Source organism: Scardinius erythrophthalmus (genome assembly GCF_964197995.2).
Source record: "Scardinius erythrophthalmus genome assembly, chromosome: 9".
Taxonomy (NCBI): domain Eukaryota; kingdom Metazoa; phylum Chordata; class Actinopteri; order Cypriniformes; family Leuciscidae; genus Scardinius; species Scardinius erythrophthalmus.
Genome location: NC_138229.1, coordinates 16638736 through 16656274, shown reverse-complemented (window position 1 = coordinate 16656274; position 17539 = coordinate 16638736). Strand labels below are relative to the sequence as shown.

The following is a 17539-nucleotide window of genomic DNA, read 5'->3' as shown; positions in this document are numbered from 1 at the left end:
GTTTCAGTGTTTGTCACGGAGTCCTTGTTTAATGTCCTCACACTTCTGTTCCTGTTTGCTGCCTGTTCCTGTTGTGTTTCTTGTTTTGGATTGACTTATTGGATTTTGACCATTTGCCTGAACTGATTGTGAGTACGGATTACCCCAATAAATTAACTGCACTTGGATCTCTCTCTTTTGTGTGTGATACGTGACAGAAGGACTCCGTCCCCTAAGAGATCCAGCATGATGGGGTTCCGTATCCTCCCTCCTGCCACGGAGAAAGAGAGGATGGGGCGTGTCCAGAACTTGATGAGCTTTCGTCAGCAGGGCCTGCCGGTGGGTTGCATAGCTCAGTCATTTTGGACGCTCTCGAGGGGAATGGGATACAATGAGGCAGCATTAAAAGACATTTTTAATACCTGTCTTGATGACCCATTGCCGGGGTGGGAAATGAAGGGTCTGGAAGTCTTGGACTTTTGGGGTTTTACCAGATACCTTGAGCATCGGAGTCAGTGGGATACAGCAGTCACGTCTGGGTCTCCTGAGAAGATGACCGACACACCTGAGCTGGTGAGTGGAACTCCCCCTAAGGCGGTGGGCTCGAGGCTACCGTCTTGCCATCGTAGGCGGAGAAGGAGGAGGAAGGTCACGTCTGTCGATCCAGAGACTGTTCAAGTCACGCCTGCCGAGCCTGTGTCTTCAGACAAGATGGCCGCCGCCGAGCCTGTTCACGTCACGCCTGCCGAGCCTGTGTCTTCGGACAAGATGGCCGCCGCCGAGCCTGTTCACGTCACGCCTGCCGAGCCTGTGTCTTCGGACAAGAAGGCCGCCGCTGAGCCTGTTCACGTCACGCCTGCCGAGCCTGTGTCCCCTGACAAGATGGCCGCCGTCGAGCCTGTGTCTGTTCCTGAGCCTGAGCCGGTGGTGTCTGTTCCTGAGCCTGAGCCGGTGGCGTCTGTTCCTGAGCCCTCAGTGACCGCGACACTGGCCATTATGGCCACAGCCATGTGGTGTGTGTGGGCTATGCATACACTTGAGCCGGTGGTGTCTGTTCCTGGGCCGGTGGTGCCTGTTCCTGTTCCTGAGACGGTGGTGTCTGTTCCTGGGCCGGTGGTGTCTGTTCCTGTTCCTGAGCCGGTGGTGTCTGTTCCTGAGCTGGTGGTGTCTGTTCCTGGGCCGGTGGTGTCTGTTCCTGAGCCGGTGATGTCTGTTCCTGTTCCTGGGCCGGTGGTGTCTGTTCCTGGGCCGGTGGTGTCTGTTCCTGGGCCGGTGGTGCCAGTTCCAGTGCCCGAGCCGGTGGTGCCAGTTCCAGTGCCCGAGCCGATGGTGCCTGAGCCGGTGGTGCCAGTTCCAGTGCCCGAGCCGGTGGTGCCAGTTCCAGTGCCCGAGCCGGTGGTGCCAGTTCCAGTGCCCGAGCCGGTGGTGCCAGTTCCAGTGCCCGAGCCGATGGTGCCCGAGTCGGTGGTGCCAGTTCCAGTGCCCGAGTCGGTGGTGCCAGTTCCAGTGCCCGAGTCGGTGGTGCCAGTTCCAGTGCCCGAGCCGGTGGTGCCAGTTCCAGTGCCCGAGCCGATGGTGCCTGAGTCGGTGGTGCCAGTTCCAGTGCCTGAGTCGGTGGTGCCAGTTCCAGTGCCTGAGTCGGTGGTGCCAGTTCCAGTGCCTGAGTCGGTGGTGCCAGTTCCAGTGCCTGAGTCGGTGGTGCCAGTTCCAGTGCCTGAGTCGGTGGTGCCAGTTCCAGTGCCATTTCCGGTGGTGCCAGTTCCAGTGCCATTTCCGGTGGTGCCAGTTCCAGTGCCATTTCTGGTGGTGCCAGTTCCGATGGTGCCAGTTCCAGTGCCTGAGCCGGTGGTGCCAGTTCCAGTGCCCGAGCCGGTGGTGCCAGTTCCAGTGCCCGAGCCGGTGGTGCCAGTTCCAGTGCCCGAGCCGGTGGTGCCAGTTCCAGTGCCCGAGCCGATGGTGCCCGAGTCGGTGGTGCCAGTTCCAGTGCCCGAGTCGGTGGTGCCAGTTCCAGTGCCCGAGTCGGTGGTGCCAGTTCCAGTGCCCGAGCCGGTGGTGCCAGTTCCAGTGCCCGAGCCGATGGTGCCTGAGTCGGTGGTGCCAGTTCCAGTGCCTGAGTCGGTGGTGCCAGTTCCAGTGCCTGAGTCGGTGGTGCCAGTTCCAGTGCCTGAGTCGGTGGTGCCAGTTCCAGTGCCTGAGTCGGTGGTGCCAGTTCCAGTGCCTGAGTCGGTGGTGCCAGTTCCAGTGCCATTTCCGGTGGTGCCAGTTCCAGTGCCATTTCCGGTGGTGCCAGTTCCAGTGCCATTTCCGGTGGTGCCAGTTCCGATGGTGCCAGTTCCAGTGCCTGAGCCGGTGGTGCCAGTTCCAGTGCCCGAGCCGGTGGTGCCAGTTCCAGTGCCCGAGCCGGTGGTGCCAGTTCCAGTGCCCGAGCCGGTGGTGCCAGTTCCAGTGCCCGAGCCGGTGGTGCCAGTTCCAGTGCCCGAGCCGGTGGTGCCAGTTCCAGTGCCCGAGCCGGTGGTGCCAGTTCCAGTGCCCGAGCCGATGGTGCCCGAGTCGGTGGTGCCAGTTCCAGTGCCCGAGTCGGTGGTGCCAGTTCCAGTGCCCGAGTCGGTGGTGCCAGTTCCAGTGCCCGAGCCGATGGTGCCTGAGTCGGTGGTGCCAGTTCCAGTGCCTGAGTCGGTGGTGCCAGTTCCAGTGCCTGAGTCGGTGGTGCCAGTTCCAGTGCCTGAGTCGGTGGTGCCAGTTCCAGTGCCTGAGTCGGTGGTGCCAGTTCCAGTGCCTGAGTCGGTGGTGCCAGTTCCAGTGCCATTTCCGGTGGTGCCAGTTCCGGTGGTGCCAGTTCCAGTGCCCGAGCCGGTGGTGCCAGTTCCAGTGCCCGAGCCGGTGGTGCCAGTTCCAGTGCCCGAGCCGGTGGTGCCAGTTCCAGTGCCCGAGCCGGTGGTGTCTGTTCCGGTTCCTGAGCCGGTGGAGTCTGTTCCAGTTCCAGTGCCTGAGCCGTTGGTGCCAGTTCCAGTGCCTGAGCTGTTGGTGCCAGTTCCAGTGCTTGAGCCGGTGGTGCCAGTTCCACCGCCCGAGGGGTCGTCTCCGCCGTGGCCGGCCGAGGGGTCGTCTCCGCCGTGGCCGCCCGATGGAAAGTCTCCGCCCTGGCCGCCCGAGGGAAAGTCTCCGCCCTGGCCGCCCGAGGGAAAGTCTCCGCCCTGGCCGCCCGAGGGAAAGTCTCCGCCCTGGCCGCCCGAGGGAAAGTCTCCGCCCTGGCCGCCCGAGGGAAAGTCTCCGCCCTGGCCGCCCGAGGGGTCGTCTCCGCCCTGGCCGCCCGAGGGGTCGTCTCCGCCCTGGCCGCCCGAGGGGTCGTCTGCGCCCTGGCCGCCCGAGGGGTCGTCTCCGCCGCCCGGGCCGCCCGAGGGGTCGTCTGCTCCGCCCTGGCCGCCCGAGGGGTCGTCTGCTCCGCCCTGGCCGCCCGAGGGGTCGTCTGCTCCGCCCTGGCCGCCCGAGGGGTCGTCTGCTCCGCCCTGGCCGCCCGAAGGGTCGTCTGCTCCGCCCTGGCCGCCCGATGGGTCGTCTGCTCCGCCCTGGCCGCCCGATGGGTCGTCTGCTCCGCCCTGGCCGCCCGATGGGTCGTCTGCTCCGCCCTGGCCGCCCGATGGGTCGTCTGCTTCGCCCTGGCCGCCCGATGGGTCGTCTGCTCCGCCCTGGCCGCCCGATGGGTCGTCTGCTTCGCCCTGGCCGCCCGATGGACTGTCTGTTTCGCCCTGGCCGCCAGCTAAGCCGCCACTCCCTATTTCTGTTCCCCTCCATGGACCTGGCCCCCCATCCCGCCCCCTGATCCTCCACCATTTCACCTCCCGTCTGGACTCTTGTTTTGTTTGTCTTGGAGCGTCTGGTAGCCGCTCCGTAGAGGGGGGGTTATGTCACAGTGTCTGGTTTGTGTTCCCTGGGTGTCCACTGGAGGTCCTCTTCCCGCACGGTGTCCTACACTCTGTTACTACATTTCCCATGATCCTGTCTGTCACTGAGTGTTCATTGTGTTCAGCTGTTTCTCGTCACCTCGTTTAACACTTGTGTATATATACCTTGTCAGTTTCAGTGTTTGTCACGGAGTCCTTGTTTAATGTCCTCACACTTCTGTTCCTGTTTGCTGCCTGTTCCTGTTGTCATTCTTGTTTTGGATTGACTTATTGGATTTTGACCATTTGCCTGAACTGATTGTGAGTACGGATTACCCCAATAAATTAACTGCACTTGGATCTCTCTCTTTTGTGTGTGATACGTGACAGAGTTGAATGCTTGATTCTGATTGGTTGACAAATGTTCTAAGGCGTGCAATTATTTTCAGGGAAACGCACGGATAAAGTAGTTCCAGGCTCTCTTTCTCCCGCTCTCTCTCCACTCAAGCGCACACACATACAGTACGGACAAACACTCCTGGCACAGAAACACGTTGTCAGCGCTGCTCTGGCGATTTTATTAGTACAATAGCTTAACAATTCAAAAGCTACATGACATTTCTCACTAGTGAGGTAATAACGGCCCTGTTCTTGGAGCAGATAAACTTACAGTTTCGCTATTAGTAGAGACGCTGCTGCTGAACACTGTTGACAGAGAGACTCAGGTAATTCACATACGCTTAATCTCTCTCTCTCATAACTACATTAATAACTGCATTAGTCTGCTATCAATGGCTCAAGTCTCAGTTACTAGCTCTAAAATAACATTTTGGAATTAGCAACGGAGGCTTGGGATTAGTCCTGCAAAGGGAAAAAAACCTGACAAATGTCTTGAAACACATCATCTGAACAATGGAGGTGTGGTAACCGTAGTATAAGCGGAATAATTGACTCCGGGTCATTGAATCATTGAAAAATAATGAAATTAACTGAAAAATAAATGTCACAGCCGCATTACCACCTCGGGTGTGCATTATTTTTCTAATAATTCATCGGCCCATTGTCAATTATTCCTTAAGTATACAGTGCTGGTTAGATTACTTACAAATTGTGGTCCATTACTGAATACAAATTACATGACAAAAACTGTAGTAGTATCTATTACATTACACACTTTAGGTAATATAATCGGATTACTTTTTGATTACTTTTGACCTTACTTTTAGCCTTAACTTGTTTATCACATAAATTTGAATAGGATATTATTGTACTACATTGTGAAATAAAAATACAAAGAAAAAATTTGGATGTGTTCACATTTGAACCCCACTGTATGTAAGTGATCAGTCATCAATATTGTAAAAAATCTTAAGCTCTGGTATAAAAACATTCTGTTTGTGACACCAGGTTGTTGGCTATTTCTAATGCATTAATTGCTTGTGAGTGATTATAACACGGAAGGCCTCCTGCCGCTTGTGTGGTGGCTGACAGTGTGACACAGCTTCCCTCCAGGAAGACGGCACCAGTGAGTCATCATCATCCACAAGCCACACCTGCCAGATGGGAAGCAATCTACCACAGACACTGGGTTTTCCCCACAGGCCTCTGCTGCAATAAGATACATGTTCTACACGCACCTGGGACCGGCATGGAAATCTTGCTGGAAACGTCTGCTTCTTACACGCCTCAATTACATCAGAGTCTCTCTAAACCAACATCAACAGGTCAGTCCTTGTAAACCGAATGATGGAAAGGGTGCGCCAAATGCAATCAACGTTCATTCGCGAAATCTCTTTGGGCTAATAACGGCTCAATGGCATCTCAATCAAGGCGATTTTTCCAAATGTTTACAGTTTTCTAATCGCCAAAGTGCAAGTGTTTACTGCAGACACACTTGTTTTGGCTTGACAGCAAACATCAAATGCGCATTACAGTGGCATTTTGAAGACTAAGCAGCGCTGCCAATGACAAACTGAAATGTGGCTTTGAACTCGAGAGGCTGGGATGGTCTCATCAACGGCCTGTTCCACACTTTAACAGCTGGAAACACTGGATTTCTTTGAAAACAGTGGTTGACAGAGGGTTCTTTGTACTTCCTGCAGTTAGAAGACAGGAAGGGGGACACAGAAAAGCTGGGAAAGTGGGAATACAGTAGAGCATTTTCATTTGAACACTTCCTGTCAAAGTTCCAGTGAATGAAAGATTCTACTCTGCCTTACAGATGAGGCAAAATCTGATTTCATGAAGAGCCCCTAAAGACATCTATCAAATTCTCTCAGCATTTTGGGCCATGAGTTTGAAAGTAACAAGTTTTGAGATGGCCATCTTGGGTAGCTGCCATTACTCAAGAGGGTAGAAATAGCAAAGTATGAAAACGGAGGAAGAGAGAGACCCCTGAGCAGTCTAGACAGCAAACGATTCATATGACACAGCTCAACTCCCTCCAGAGCTCTGCTTTAAACTCATTAGAAGGATATGGGTGGCAAAGGCCCGCTGCTTGCAGGCATATCAAATAGCTGCTGCACATTCATTATGAAGGTTTGCCCTATTATGAGCTAGAAAATGCAGTGCAATGACATCGCAATTAATTAGATTTTTTTTTCTTTATGCAGATGGATTATACCACTCTGGAAGAGGTATTTTGCTTTATAACGTACAGAGATTTGACTTCCTGTTGCACAATAATCACTTCACCTAGGAATACATCCCATAAAGCAGGTCTGTCCTTTTTTTTTACCATATATTTTATTCTACGGTGAACAGGAACAGACTGACATAGTAGCATAAGATAGTAAATTGGTACAGTCCTGTTAGTCTACAGCTCATTTTCTCTGAACACGTCACGCACTGCGTAAGACACCGGTAATAAAGCGGTTCGGCGGATGAAATATAAGTGCGCTGAAGTGCATGCTGATGTTAAATCCATTTTAACTCTCCAGTCAGCTCGGAAAACAGAGCGAGATGACGGCTTTTACAGTAATTGGAGTCTGCAGAGAATCCATTATGGCTCTGAGATGGGGAACAGTGACTGGGGTCCAGCCCACATGTCCCTTATATCACACCAGTCATCGTCTGCCTTCAACTATTCAGGCCACTAATTGAGAGTTCTGAGGCTTGACCGCCTTCCATGCATTACTATCTCTCGTATTATTCATATTATTCTTTTCTCTCGCACAACTGATTGTTTGATCGCTGTAGATCTGTAAGGGATTATTTTGTTCTTACTTTTATGAAGTTGCAACATAGAGGCCTGATCTAGTTCCTTGCCAAGAGAGTCCTGTCACAGAAGACAAGGTGTCGCCTGGCCAACAATTATAACCCACCTCAGCATCCACCTCAGTGTGTAGTAGCAGTTTTCCACCAAAATAAAAGCTTAAGGGTTTAACTATTGAAAGAGAAGTTAGGAAATTAGGAATTACTGAAGTATTTTTATTTTTATTTTACAGTGTACAGTGTAGTACAATGATAATATATTTCTGTCTTTGACTTAATAATAATAATAATAATAATAATAATCTTAATAATAATAATTACTATTATAAATATGAATTATTGTGATTATTATTTATTTATTTTTTTGTATTATTATTATTAATTAATAATCAGAAAGCAGAGTTTCGGTTGATAAAATAAAACTTTGACTATGGTCAAAAGTAAATGAACTTACTGTTCCAATTTTATGCCCTCAATGTTGTGTCAAGTTTTCCCTGTGGTAGTGAAAATGGTATTGAATATCAATATTTTTCAAAGCATTTCAAAGCATTTTAAGTCATATATATATATATATATATATATATATATATATATATATATATATATATATATATTTTTTTTTTTTTATGAATAGTTCCGATGCAAAAGCCTCTAAGTGCCATCTGAAATTTTCTTCTAGAATGATAATTTTTATCAAGCTCGTATAGTTAAGTTCAGTAATTTCACTTGAATGGCAATGAAAATGACCTATTAATTGTCATTTAAGTGAAATTACTGAACTTAAATATACGAGCTTGATAAAAATGATCAGAGAGAGGGAGAGAGAGAGAGAGAGAGAGAGAGAGAGAGAGAAATATTATTATTTTATTAAATCATATTATTATTATTATTATTATTACAATTCTACTACTTTTTATCATTATATTTTGTCATTATTTCTTCACTTTCACACAGCAAAGGTAGGTGGTCCAATTAAACCCTCATGCCTTTTTTTTTGGTGAAAAAGACAAGGCAAATTTTCAGTTGTAGTGTGTAGTTGACCATGAGTTTAATAATAGCGCACTATGCCATAGCACTATGCTATGTCACAATTTTGATTTAGCATACAGCCCTAGCACTCATACTTTTCTATATGTGCCATGTAAGTACTTTTAAGAACTTACCCAGACCAGGAGGTACCTCCGGACATGGTGGTAATGGCTTAGGGGTTGGTGGAGTGTGGTTTGCCTCTGGCTTGGTGCTGGGCAGAAGATGGTCAGCTGTGGCCAGGTAACTTGCAAATGTAGTGTTGGGCCTTCCACTGGAGAAGTTGTAGTAGTGGTGGGGTCCTCGTGAGCTGTTCACTCCACGGCCATTGTTGAAGCGGCTGAAGATGTCGAAACGCTGGCTGTAGACATCGAAGTAGAGGATCATCATGATGAGGAAGTGCACCAGGCAGAGCAACAGCACAGCCTTGCAGATCCGCTCCAGGGTCCGGCCCAACATCAGCCGGCTCATGGTCAAAGCCACACGGCACGCTCCGCTACACACATCCGGTCAACGTCACCTCTCCGCGCCGCTGAACCCTCCTGGACTTCAATTTACAAAAATCGCCTACAAAACAAAAGAGAGGGGAGTTACATCATACTCATGTACATTTAGGATTTAACTGTTGGGTGAGAACAAACTTTGATCCCAATAACCCTAAATCCAAATGCAGAAATAGCTTCAAACTGAAGCATCATCTAGCTGAACTCTTGTTATATTGAGATAATCTCTATTGCAGCAGACAATTACTGTTTAAACAAACAAATTATGTTAATACTATGTCAGAGTAGCTCCCTATTGCTGTGCCAATGCTGCAGTAGTAGATGTGCTAATAATTGTTGTTTTGGAAATTTTAACCACTCTATGTTGCCATATGCCATCTGTTTGGTGACAGATGAATTTATCAAAAAGTTTGACAAAAGGAAGTGTTTCTCCTCCCTTTAAAAATCAATTGATTTTGCTATCTTAACTTTGCATGACTATATATGACTACTATTTTTGTCCACAGGTGGGAACAGACCCACAAAAAATGGTGAGACACTGATTTTAATCATTAATCGTTAATTAAATGGAATGGATGGAAATGCCAAGATGTGCAAAATTCAAAAAATGCTCATAAAAAACTTGTGCACTTAATTGAGGCAGGTACATTTTTCATCCAGTAAGAAGACATGTGCATAAACGACGATGGAAACACATTTATTGAATAAATCCCTTGATGTGCAACAACAAACTCACGTGGCTTTGCCTCAACAGATGATGTGATTGGATAACTTGACTAACCAGTGAACCAATCACATCACACAGCATCTCAAATGTTGGTTTGGTCATTCTGAAACGCCTGAGCCAGAGTCTGTCATTTATCGTGTTTCGTCTACGCGCTCTGAGGTGCAAATCATTTATGATGTAGGGAAAAAAGCAGCATTAATTTTCAGTACAATATTGATAAATAAAGTCCAAAGTCACTTTCAAACCCCATTAACCATGTGAAGCAAAAACAAATGTAAGAAAAATCTATTCAAGACGATGTAATTTGCACAGCAACAGTGAAACTGCAGCTTTAATTAGGATAAACTAGAAATCACTTATTGGCTATCCATATATTGCTGTGAGCAATTACAATGTTGACAGGTTTTTTCCAATCAACACTAAGAGTAAGAAGCCAAAGGCAAGAAAGTTTACGCAGCAACAGACTACAGCCTGAAGTCGAGACCTCCGGCTAATTTCTCCCTCTCACTCTCTCCTGGCGTGATCGTTGGATGAGACCGGATGGGAAAGCCTCTTGATTTCACACATGGCCAGCTGTTGAAAGCTCCCCCGCGGCAGTTCGGATGGGGGGGCTCACATCAGCAGCTTGCAAGTGCTAACTCACAGGCTGGCCATGTAGGGGAGGAAGTAAAGGATATACTGATGTCTCAACACATGCCACGACTGGCCCCGTAACTACACCTAACCTGCACCACCACCCCGTGTAGCATTTGTGACTCCTCTGCAATAACCATCATAAGCACTAGGGAAAAAAAAACACAGTTTGACACAATTCACACGGCTCTGGTTTGAGCTCCTTTAGGGAATCGCTCAACACTCACCAACCCCCCTAATGAATCACACCGGCGCCAGTCACAGACACAGGAACAAGCCAAAAATACAGAGTTACAGAGAGGAGAGGATGGTGAAGCTTTAATTCCTGCTCTAACTGAATTTTTATGATATACTGTATGTATATATATTGTAACAACAATGACTTATTTTGGGGAAATAATTAGCTCAAATTAGCATTAATGAGAATATGCATATGTTGCTTACATGAATTAAATAATTCCCAACTAGGGAGTAGGTCAACTTCAACGTATATCAACAATTACACGATTTCTCGTTGTAATTAATGATATAGGCAGATAGAACTATGTTTCAATTTGGGGGAATTTTAGGTATAAGTTGAAGAATGTTCATTTATTGTACAAAATGTGCGTCCAGCACACGAATTGTACAATTTCTGAACGGAAATCTAGCGTCTTTAACACCAAAAGATAACACTTTTCCTGTGGCCACAAAGAAAATAATTATCCTCGTGTTTAGACAATTTGAGATTTCTTTCAATAGTAAAATTGACCGTAGAGCTTAAGGTAAGATCTGCACTACCCAGGGACTCAGATTTGAAACAAACAGAGCAAACTTGATTCAAATGATTTAACAAGTTTATTTAAATGAACTAACTACTTTAAAATCACACAGGAGTAAATATGCATAAACAAAACAATATACGATCGCAATAAGGAAAACAACAAAATAAACGTAGGAATCAAAGGTTAATATAGGGGAAGAAAGGAGAATATAAGAGAGAGAGAGAGAGAGAGAGATGAGCAAAAGAGAGTAAGAGTGATTTTAAGAATGACTTCGTGTGTGTGGGTGTGTTGGAGCACGTGGTCTGGTGTTTTGTCCAGAACCACGTGGGCATGTATTTATGTGTATGCGAAGAAGTGTGAGTCAGTGTGAGTGAGAGAATTGTGAGATAGGAAGAAACAGTTCAATCGTTCACAACAAAAACCCAATAGGCACAGTAATATTAGACATTTGAAACAGCACTTCAGATTACAAATTTAAAGTCTACGTTACTCTTTGTCGGCCTTCCTGGTGCGTGTGTGTCGCGTAGGTGCAGACCAAAAAGCGCCTGGGTCACGTGTTCACCGGAGCAGCGGTTCACGGCGTTGTCGTTGCTATGGCAACTTGAAACGAGCGAAACTTAGCAAGTTGATCTTAGCTTTAAGTTGGTTTCGTTGTTGGTTGAAACAGACTATTTACTGGAGTAAAATAGTTAAGAAAATAAAACTTGGAAGAAAATGAAAGTAAAAGCGAGCGAAGGTTTCCTTGAAGGAAGGAGGCGTGGTCTTCTTCCTCTCTCTGGCAGACTGCAATGTTTTCAGAGTTACGCGGCATTTTGAAGGAGCTGAGCTCACGCCTCTTGAGGTGTATGACCCAATCGCCTGGGAGGGCGATGGCGACTACCTCCTGACGTTTTTGCGGAGGCTCACGCCCCCTTCTAACAGTTATGGAGAAGTTAAATTTGGTCCCAATATTAATAACACCGGAATTAATAAAAGAATGCGTCTTCGGAGATTTTGAGTTAAAGATTCACTACCGTTGAGATTTTTGGAAGAGAACAATACCGTGGACGACTATGTCATGATTTAAAGTCGTAAAGATATAAGATTTTTCACTATAACAAGCATTTCATTCTTTGAGTATATCATAAAACTAGGTTATAGCGGTCCGATTTATAAGGACCATCACATAAAACAAATACATTTCAAGAATACATTTGGAAAAGGGTGATTTTTGATCATAATGTCCGCACATCCGAGCTTCTCTGTGTGTGTAAAGGGGTACTGAAAGTTCACAGCTTGTGTGTCCGGTGCGTGAACTGCGTCTGCTCCCCCCCCCCCTCCTTTCTTTCCTGAGGGGGAAGACCAGTATGTATGTATGTACGTATGTGTGTTTGCCCTCAATGGACAAAGGATCATGCCTACATCACGAGAATACATTTTAAACATTTCACAAGATGATTTCGATCCATACAATGGTAGGATCTGTGTGTGTTTCCTTGTGTGTGTGTGCGGACAGTCTTGAGGGTTCGAGCACGGGATAGAGTCTATGTGTGTGCGCATTACTAGTGTTGATTGAATTAGTCCGGTAGATAATGCTCTGTTGTGCTGAGCTGTTAATCAGTGTCTCAACGATCTCCAGGGGGTGTAAAGATGGCAGACTCGTGATTCCAAGGAGGGCAATCGATGCATGCGCCATTTGGGTCCGCACGTCCTGCCTGGCGGCATTGTGAGACAATAGAGGTGTTTTGTGTATTAGAATTTGCGTTAATCTAATCAAGTCAGACAACGACAAATGGGGTTTGGTCACGAGGAGTTTGAGCAATTTTTAATTACATGCGCGGGCTGTCTCCTTTGTGTTACATTCCCCCTTTGATGAGTTGACGGACGTGTATGGGTCTAGTCGAGTCATCACGGTAACAAAGGTCAGATGGCAGGTGCATGGCTAGGAGGAGGCAGTAAAGAGGGGTTGTTCAGACTGCAGGTTGAATCCGATGAGGTCCTCAGTATTCTCTGGTGCGGCGTTGTCCTTCCGAGGGTTTCTCCTGAAGCTGACGGAGACTGCTTCTGTGAGTTTGGCTGTGGAGGTTCGGATGGCGTTGATCCTTCGGTACAGGATATAGGCCAAGCCCAGAGCTAGGGCATGTCCGAGGATGCTGGTAATGCATAGGGCGGTGTCGGCTGCTGTCCATGTTTGGACCACAGGTGAAGTTTTCAGAATAGGTTGTCGAGACAAGGCCTGAAGGGCTGAGTCCAGTGGGGCTATGTCGATGAGTTGCGACCCCTCTTTCGCGATCCAACTTTCCAGTTCTGGATCTAGTGTGAAGTTGCGGTCCCTAAAGAAAGATGGAATCTCTAGTTCGGCTTGGTACTCTTCACTTGGGAGATGGTACAAGGCGAGGTCATCCAGGTGGAGGATGGCTCCTCGTGGGACTTGAATCCACATGCTTTGGTTCAGCAGGTTGACACGTGTAGCAGTGTCGTGTTGATCGTAGGTCAGTGTCGCTGAGCGTACTGGAGTGTTCACGAGCCATCGGTTCCCTACAATTTCAGCTTGCGTCTCGGTGACTTGGTTGCGAGATTTCGCGTCAGCCGGACAACGGGCGTCGCTAGCCAGCTGTTGGAGACCGCAGATCCCATCGGTGTTATCCCGGAGGAAAGGTTTGCTAGGGCAGAGGTAGTGTATGTCTTTTGTGAGGGTGCACATGTGCAAGTTAGGGGCTAGGTACAGCTGTGGGTCGCTGTCGTGGTACGCTACCACCTCTGGGGTCCGTACCTTAAATTGGGTATTTCCCTGCCAAAATCCAATGTTCACCACGTCTTTAAGTCGGTAGATTCGGCTTGACTCGATAATGGGTAAGTTTAGGAGGAAACCCACTTCTCGCTGCGCCGGGTCCACGTACAGGGGGATGGCACTTCCTAAGGAGTAGGCAAGATGGGTTTGTATAGGATCGGTAGGTGTGGTGATGGCGGAAGCCAGCACGGTCTGGACCAGACTCAGGGGTACCAGGTATGGTGGAATCCTGCCCATGGCTAAATTGTCTATGGAAGAGCTCACTTCTCTGAGCATGTCGCCCATTAATGCGGTGACCAGTTGGGTCTGGGCAAAATCGTTCTGGAAGACTGTGAACATCTGTTTCATGGAGCTCACAGTCCTGTTCAGCATGACGCTATGTGTGTTGAGGACAGTGACCGTGCCTCTCAGTGTCTTGCCTATGGTGGTCAAAGATGCGCTCTGTGTGGTGAGTTGATCTTTCAGTTGTGGAAGTTCCGTCTGGATTTCTGCTACCTGTCGTCGTACCGTGGCGATGTTCACCGCGTTGACACTGGACATACCAATGTTGAACAGGGTGCCTACGGCAGCAGCGGCTCCAAGCAGGGCTCCTAAGAAACGTTTGGAGCGCCTGTTGTGCCCGCTCAATTCAGCCTGGGTGAGGGTCATCTTCTCGAGTTGGTTCAGCATGTGTTCGATGTCGGCTTCAGCGTGTTTGAGGGCGGCCTCCGTCCATTTGGCACCTGCCCAGCTGTACATGACGGCTGTCTTTGGGTAGTGTGCACGGTAGACGTTTCGAGGGTCGAGTCGCACGTACACCTTCTGGGTGTGTGTCCGACAGTTCGTTATGAGCAGTCCGGGCTGCTCTCTCAACACAATTCCCGAGGCCGGAGCTGAGGAGACGAGGTCAGGTGGCGGCTGGCTTTCGGTCGTCGGGAAGCACATGATGACGATCCACAGCAGCATCCTATTATAGGCAAGAGAGAGAGAGGTGTGGAAGAGCAAAGGGGAAAGAGAAAAGGCACAGGTCAGCGAGGGTTGTCCCGTCGGAGGGTCCAGTCTTCTTTTCCTGTAACGACGGCGGTTGAGGTTAGCTTGCATTAGGCCCTTCCTGTCTGTTCCTGCTAGTTGTCACATATCTCTTAATCTGGTTGCGGTGGACCCATTTGAGGACTGGCTCTTTTGGTCCCCTTTTCAGTTGGATTTGATACGCTACGGGGGAGAGTTTGTTCACAATTTCATGAGGGCCAGTCCAGTGAGGCAGAAACTTTTTTGACAGTTGTTTGGGAGGCAAGGCGAAACTGTAGTACAGGATTTTGTCGCCCACGCTGAGTTCTTGGTGCGATGCCTTTCGGTCGTAATGCGCTTTCTGGCCCTCAGCGCTGGTTTTCAGGTGTTGCTGGGCGAAAGCGAAAGTTGTTTTCAAATGTCTATGGAGCTCGTCCAGATATTGGGACGTGGTATAGGCAGTGACGAGGTTGTGGTCTCCCGGTTGGTACAAAAGGTGTAATGGCAGGGTCATCTGCCTCCCGGTCATGAGTTCAAATGGGGATACTCGTGTTGATTCCTGCGGGGTGGCTCTGAGGGCCATCAGCACCAGGGGAAGTTTCACATCCCAGTCTTTCTGGTTAGTTGCCACATATTTCCTCAACATGGCGACCACCGTTCGGTTAGACCTTTCTACCTGTCCGGATGAGATCGGATGGTGGCTGATGTGAAGTTTGGCTTGTACCCCTAGGATTCTCCAGATCTTTTGCATGATCTCTGCGGTGAAATGAGTTCCTCGATCTGAGTTGACTCTGAGCGGTAGGCCGAATCGGGAGAAGATGTGGTTCATCAGGAGATATGCCGTTGTTTGGGCAGTGTCGTTGGGTGCTGGCAGACACTCTACCCATTTGGTAAACTGGCACACTACCGTGAGAAAGTATTTATTGCCTCTTGATGACCGGGGGAGGGGTCCTACCCAGTCGATTTGAAGGTCTGACCAGGGGAACGTGATTCCTCTGCGTTGCAACGGGGCTCTGTGAGTCAGGTTTGTTGGGTGAAACTGACAGCAGACCAGGCATTCTCTCACATATTCTGCCACATCCTGTTGCATACATGGCCAGTATGCCACCTGTCTAAGTGTCTCATATGTGGCTCTGGTACCGTGGTGCCCAGCATATGGTGCGTTGTGGGCGTGATTTATCATTTCCCCCCTTTGACAGCGAGGTACCACGAGTTTTAGCGAAGTGGTGTCATCGTTGACAAACCAAAGAATGTCGTCCCGCACACGTAACATGTGTCTGGAGTTGTATAGATGTCTGAGATCGGAGTCATCAGTGAGATTTGAAGGTGTGAGAGGGGAGGTGGAGGGGTCGAGGAGGTGCGTTTTAATTGCCTGTATGGCAGTGTCTGATGCTTGCATATCTGCAAGGTCGTTGTTGGAAATTTGTGGTGTAAGTGACAGAAGTTCTGACGCAGGTGCTGTTGCAGGTGCGGTTTGCTTTCTGCGGGTTATCACTGCTACTTCTGGGGTGGGTGGGGCTTTTGGGGAAACCCACGGTTCTCCGTGTAGGGCGCCCGCTTTTGCGAGGGCGTCAGTGTGGTCGTTGAGGTCTTTGTCTTGGCCTGGGAGTTTAGAATGTCCTTTCACCTTCTTCCAGTACACGGTAATGTCGTGTGTTGTTGTGATGTTGACACATTCTTGGAACAGGTGTTGATGCTTGACGGGTTTGTTGTTAGCAGTTGTGAAACCATTTTGTTTCCAGGTTGGAAGATGGCACACAAAACTGAGTCTGGCATAGTTCGAGTCTGTGCAGATAAGCAGTTCTTTGAGGTTATGGGCTGCTGCGATTTGCAGGGTAATGAGAATTGCTGCTATTTCTGCGTATTGTGATGACTGGGGGCCCAGCTTGAAGTTTTGGGGTGGGCATGGGTGGTTGTTTACCCACAGTACCCCTGCGCCAGCTTTTAGGATGCCCTCGCTGTTGTAGGAACATCCGTCGACGTAAGCTGTGGGCATGCCTTCGCACGCATTTTTGTCAAAGTACCTGTGGCAGGTCAGTTGTGGCTGCTGGGGCTCAGGTGTATTTAGCGTTGCAGCAGGTGCGTTGTCAGAGCAGTCTTGACATGCCGCCAGACCGTTACCTAGAGCGGATTTGTGGTTTTGTGCATATCTGGCTTCGATGTTTCGTCCTTGGAGAGCCATTAGCCATGTAGCTATGCGTGAGTTGGTGACCACACCGTCTCTTATCCGTTGGCTGTTAAGGAACATGACGGGCTGGTGGCAAGTCTCAATGATGACCTTTTGTGCTCCAATGTAGTTGGAGAAGCGCTGAATGGCCCATACCGTACAGAGCAAAGCTTTTTCACAGTCAGAGAATTTGCATTCTGGAGGGAGAAGTGTCTTGCTGGCATATGCGATCACCTTTTTGTCTTGGTCATGCCGTTGGTATAGGCCAGCACTTAGACATTGGTTTGAAAACCCAGCGTCGAGGTGGAATTCTTTTTGCGGATCAGGGTACGCAAGGCAAGGGGCTGAGCATAAATGTTTTTTAAGTTCTTTCATGGCGTGTTCTTGGGCGTCTGACCAGACGAAAGGGCAGTCCTTTTTCAGCAGAGCTGTGAGAGGCCTGGCTATGTCTGAATAGTGTTCGATGAATTGCCGGGAGTAATTGCATACTCCCAGAAAGCTTCGAAGTTCCGAGACGTTGGTGGGAGGCTTGATGTTTTGGATGGCATGGATGCGGTTTGATTGTGGTTCGATGCCATGGTGTCCAATGAGCAGGCCCACGTAATTTACCTTTTTGCGACACCACTGCCCCTTGTGTAGAGCTATTTTGGCGCCGGCAGCAGATAACTGGTTCAGAACATAGTCAATTTCTTTTAGGTGGTCGGCCACCGTCGTGCTTTTCATGAGCACATCGTCAACGTAAATCAGGTTACCTCTCGTCCTGGCGTCAGGGCAGGCTTTGTTTAAGAAGATGTTGAACTCGGCTGGTGAGTTTGCATACCCGAATGGGCATCGGTTGAAGGTGTACTGGCGGTTGCCGAAGGTGAAGGCCAACTTGTGTTGGTCGTCT

At 48.7% G+C, this 17539-nt stretch overlaps 1 protein-coding gene across 1 annotated transcript in view; it reads right to left on the bottom strand.

Annotated features, from left to right (window-relative positions):
* The window catches only part of b4galt2 (UDP-Gal:betaGlcNAc beta 1,4- galactosyltransferase, polypeptide 2), a 139935-nt gene that overhangs the window by 93060 nt on the left and 29336 nt on the right, over positions 1 to 17539 (bottom strand). The window contains exon 2 of the mRNA XM_081373641.1: positions 8237 to 8666. Coding sequence (XP_081229767.1) covers positions 8237 to 8570 — 334 coding nt within the window. The 5' untranslated portion in view covers positions 8571 to 8666. The remainder of the gene's footprint in view (positions 1 to 8236; positions 8667 to 17539) is intronic.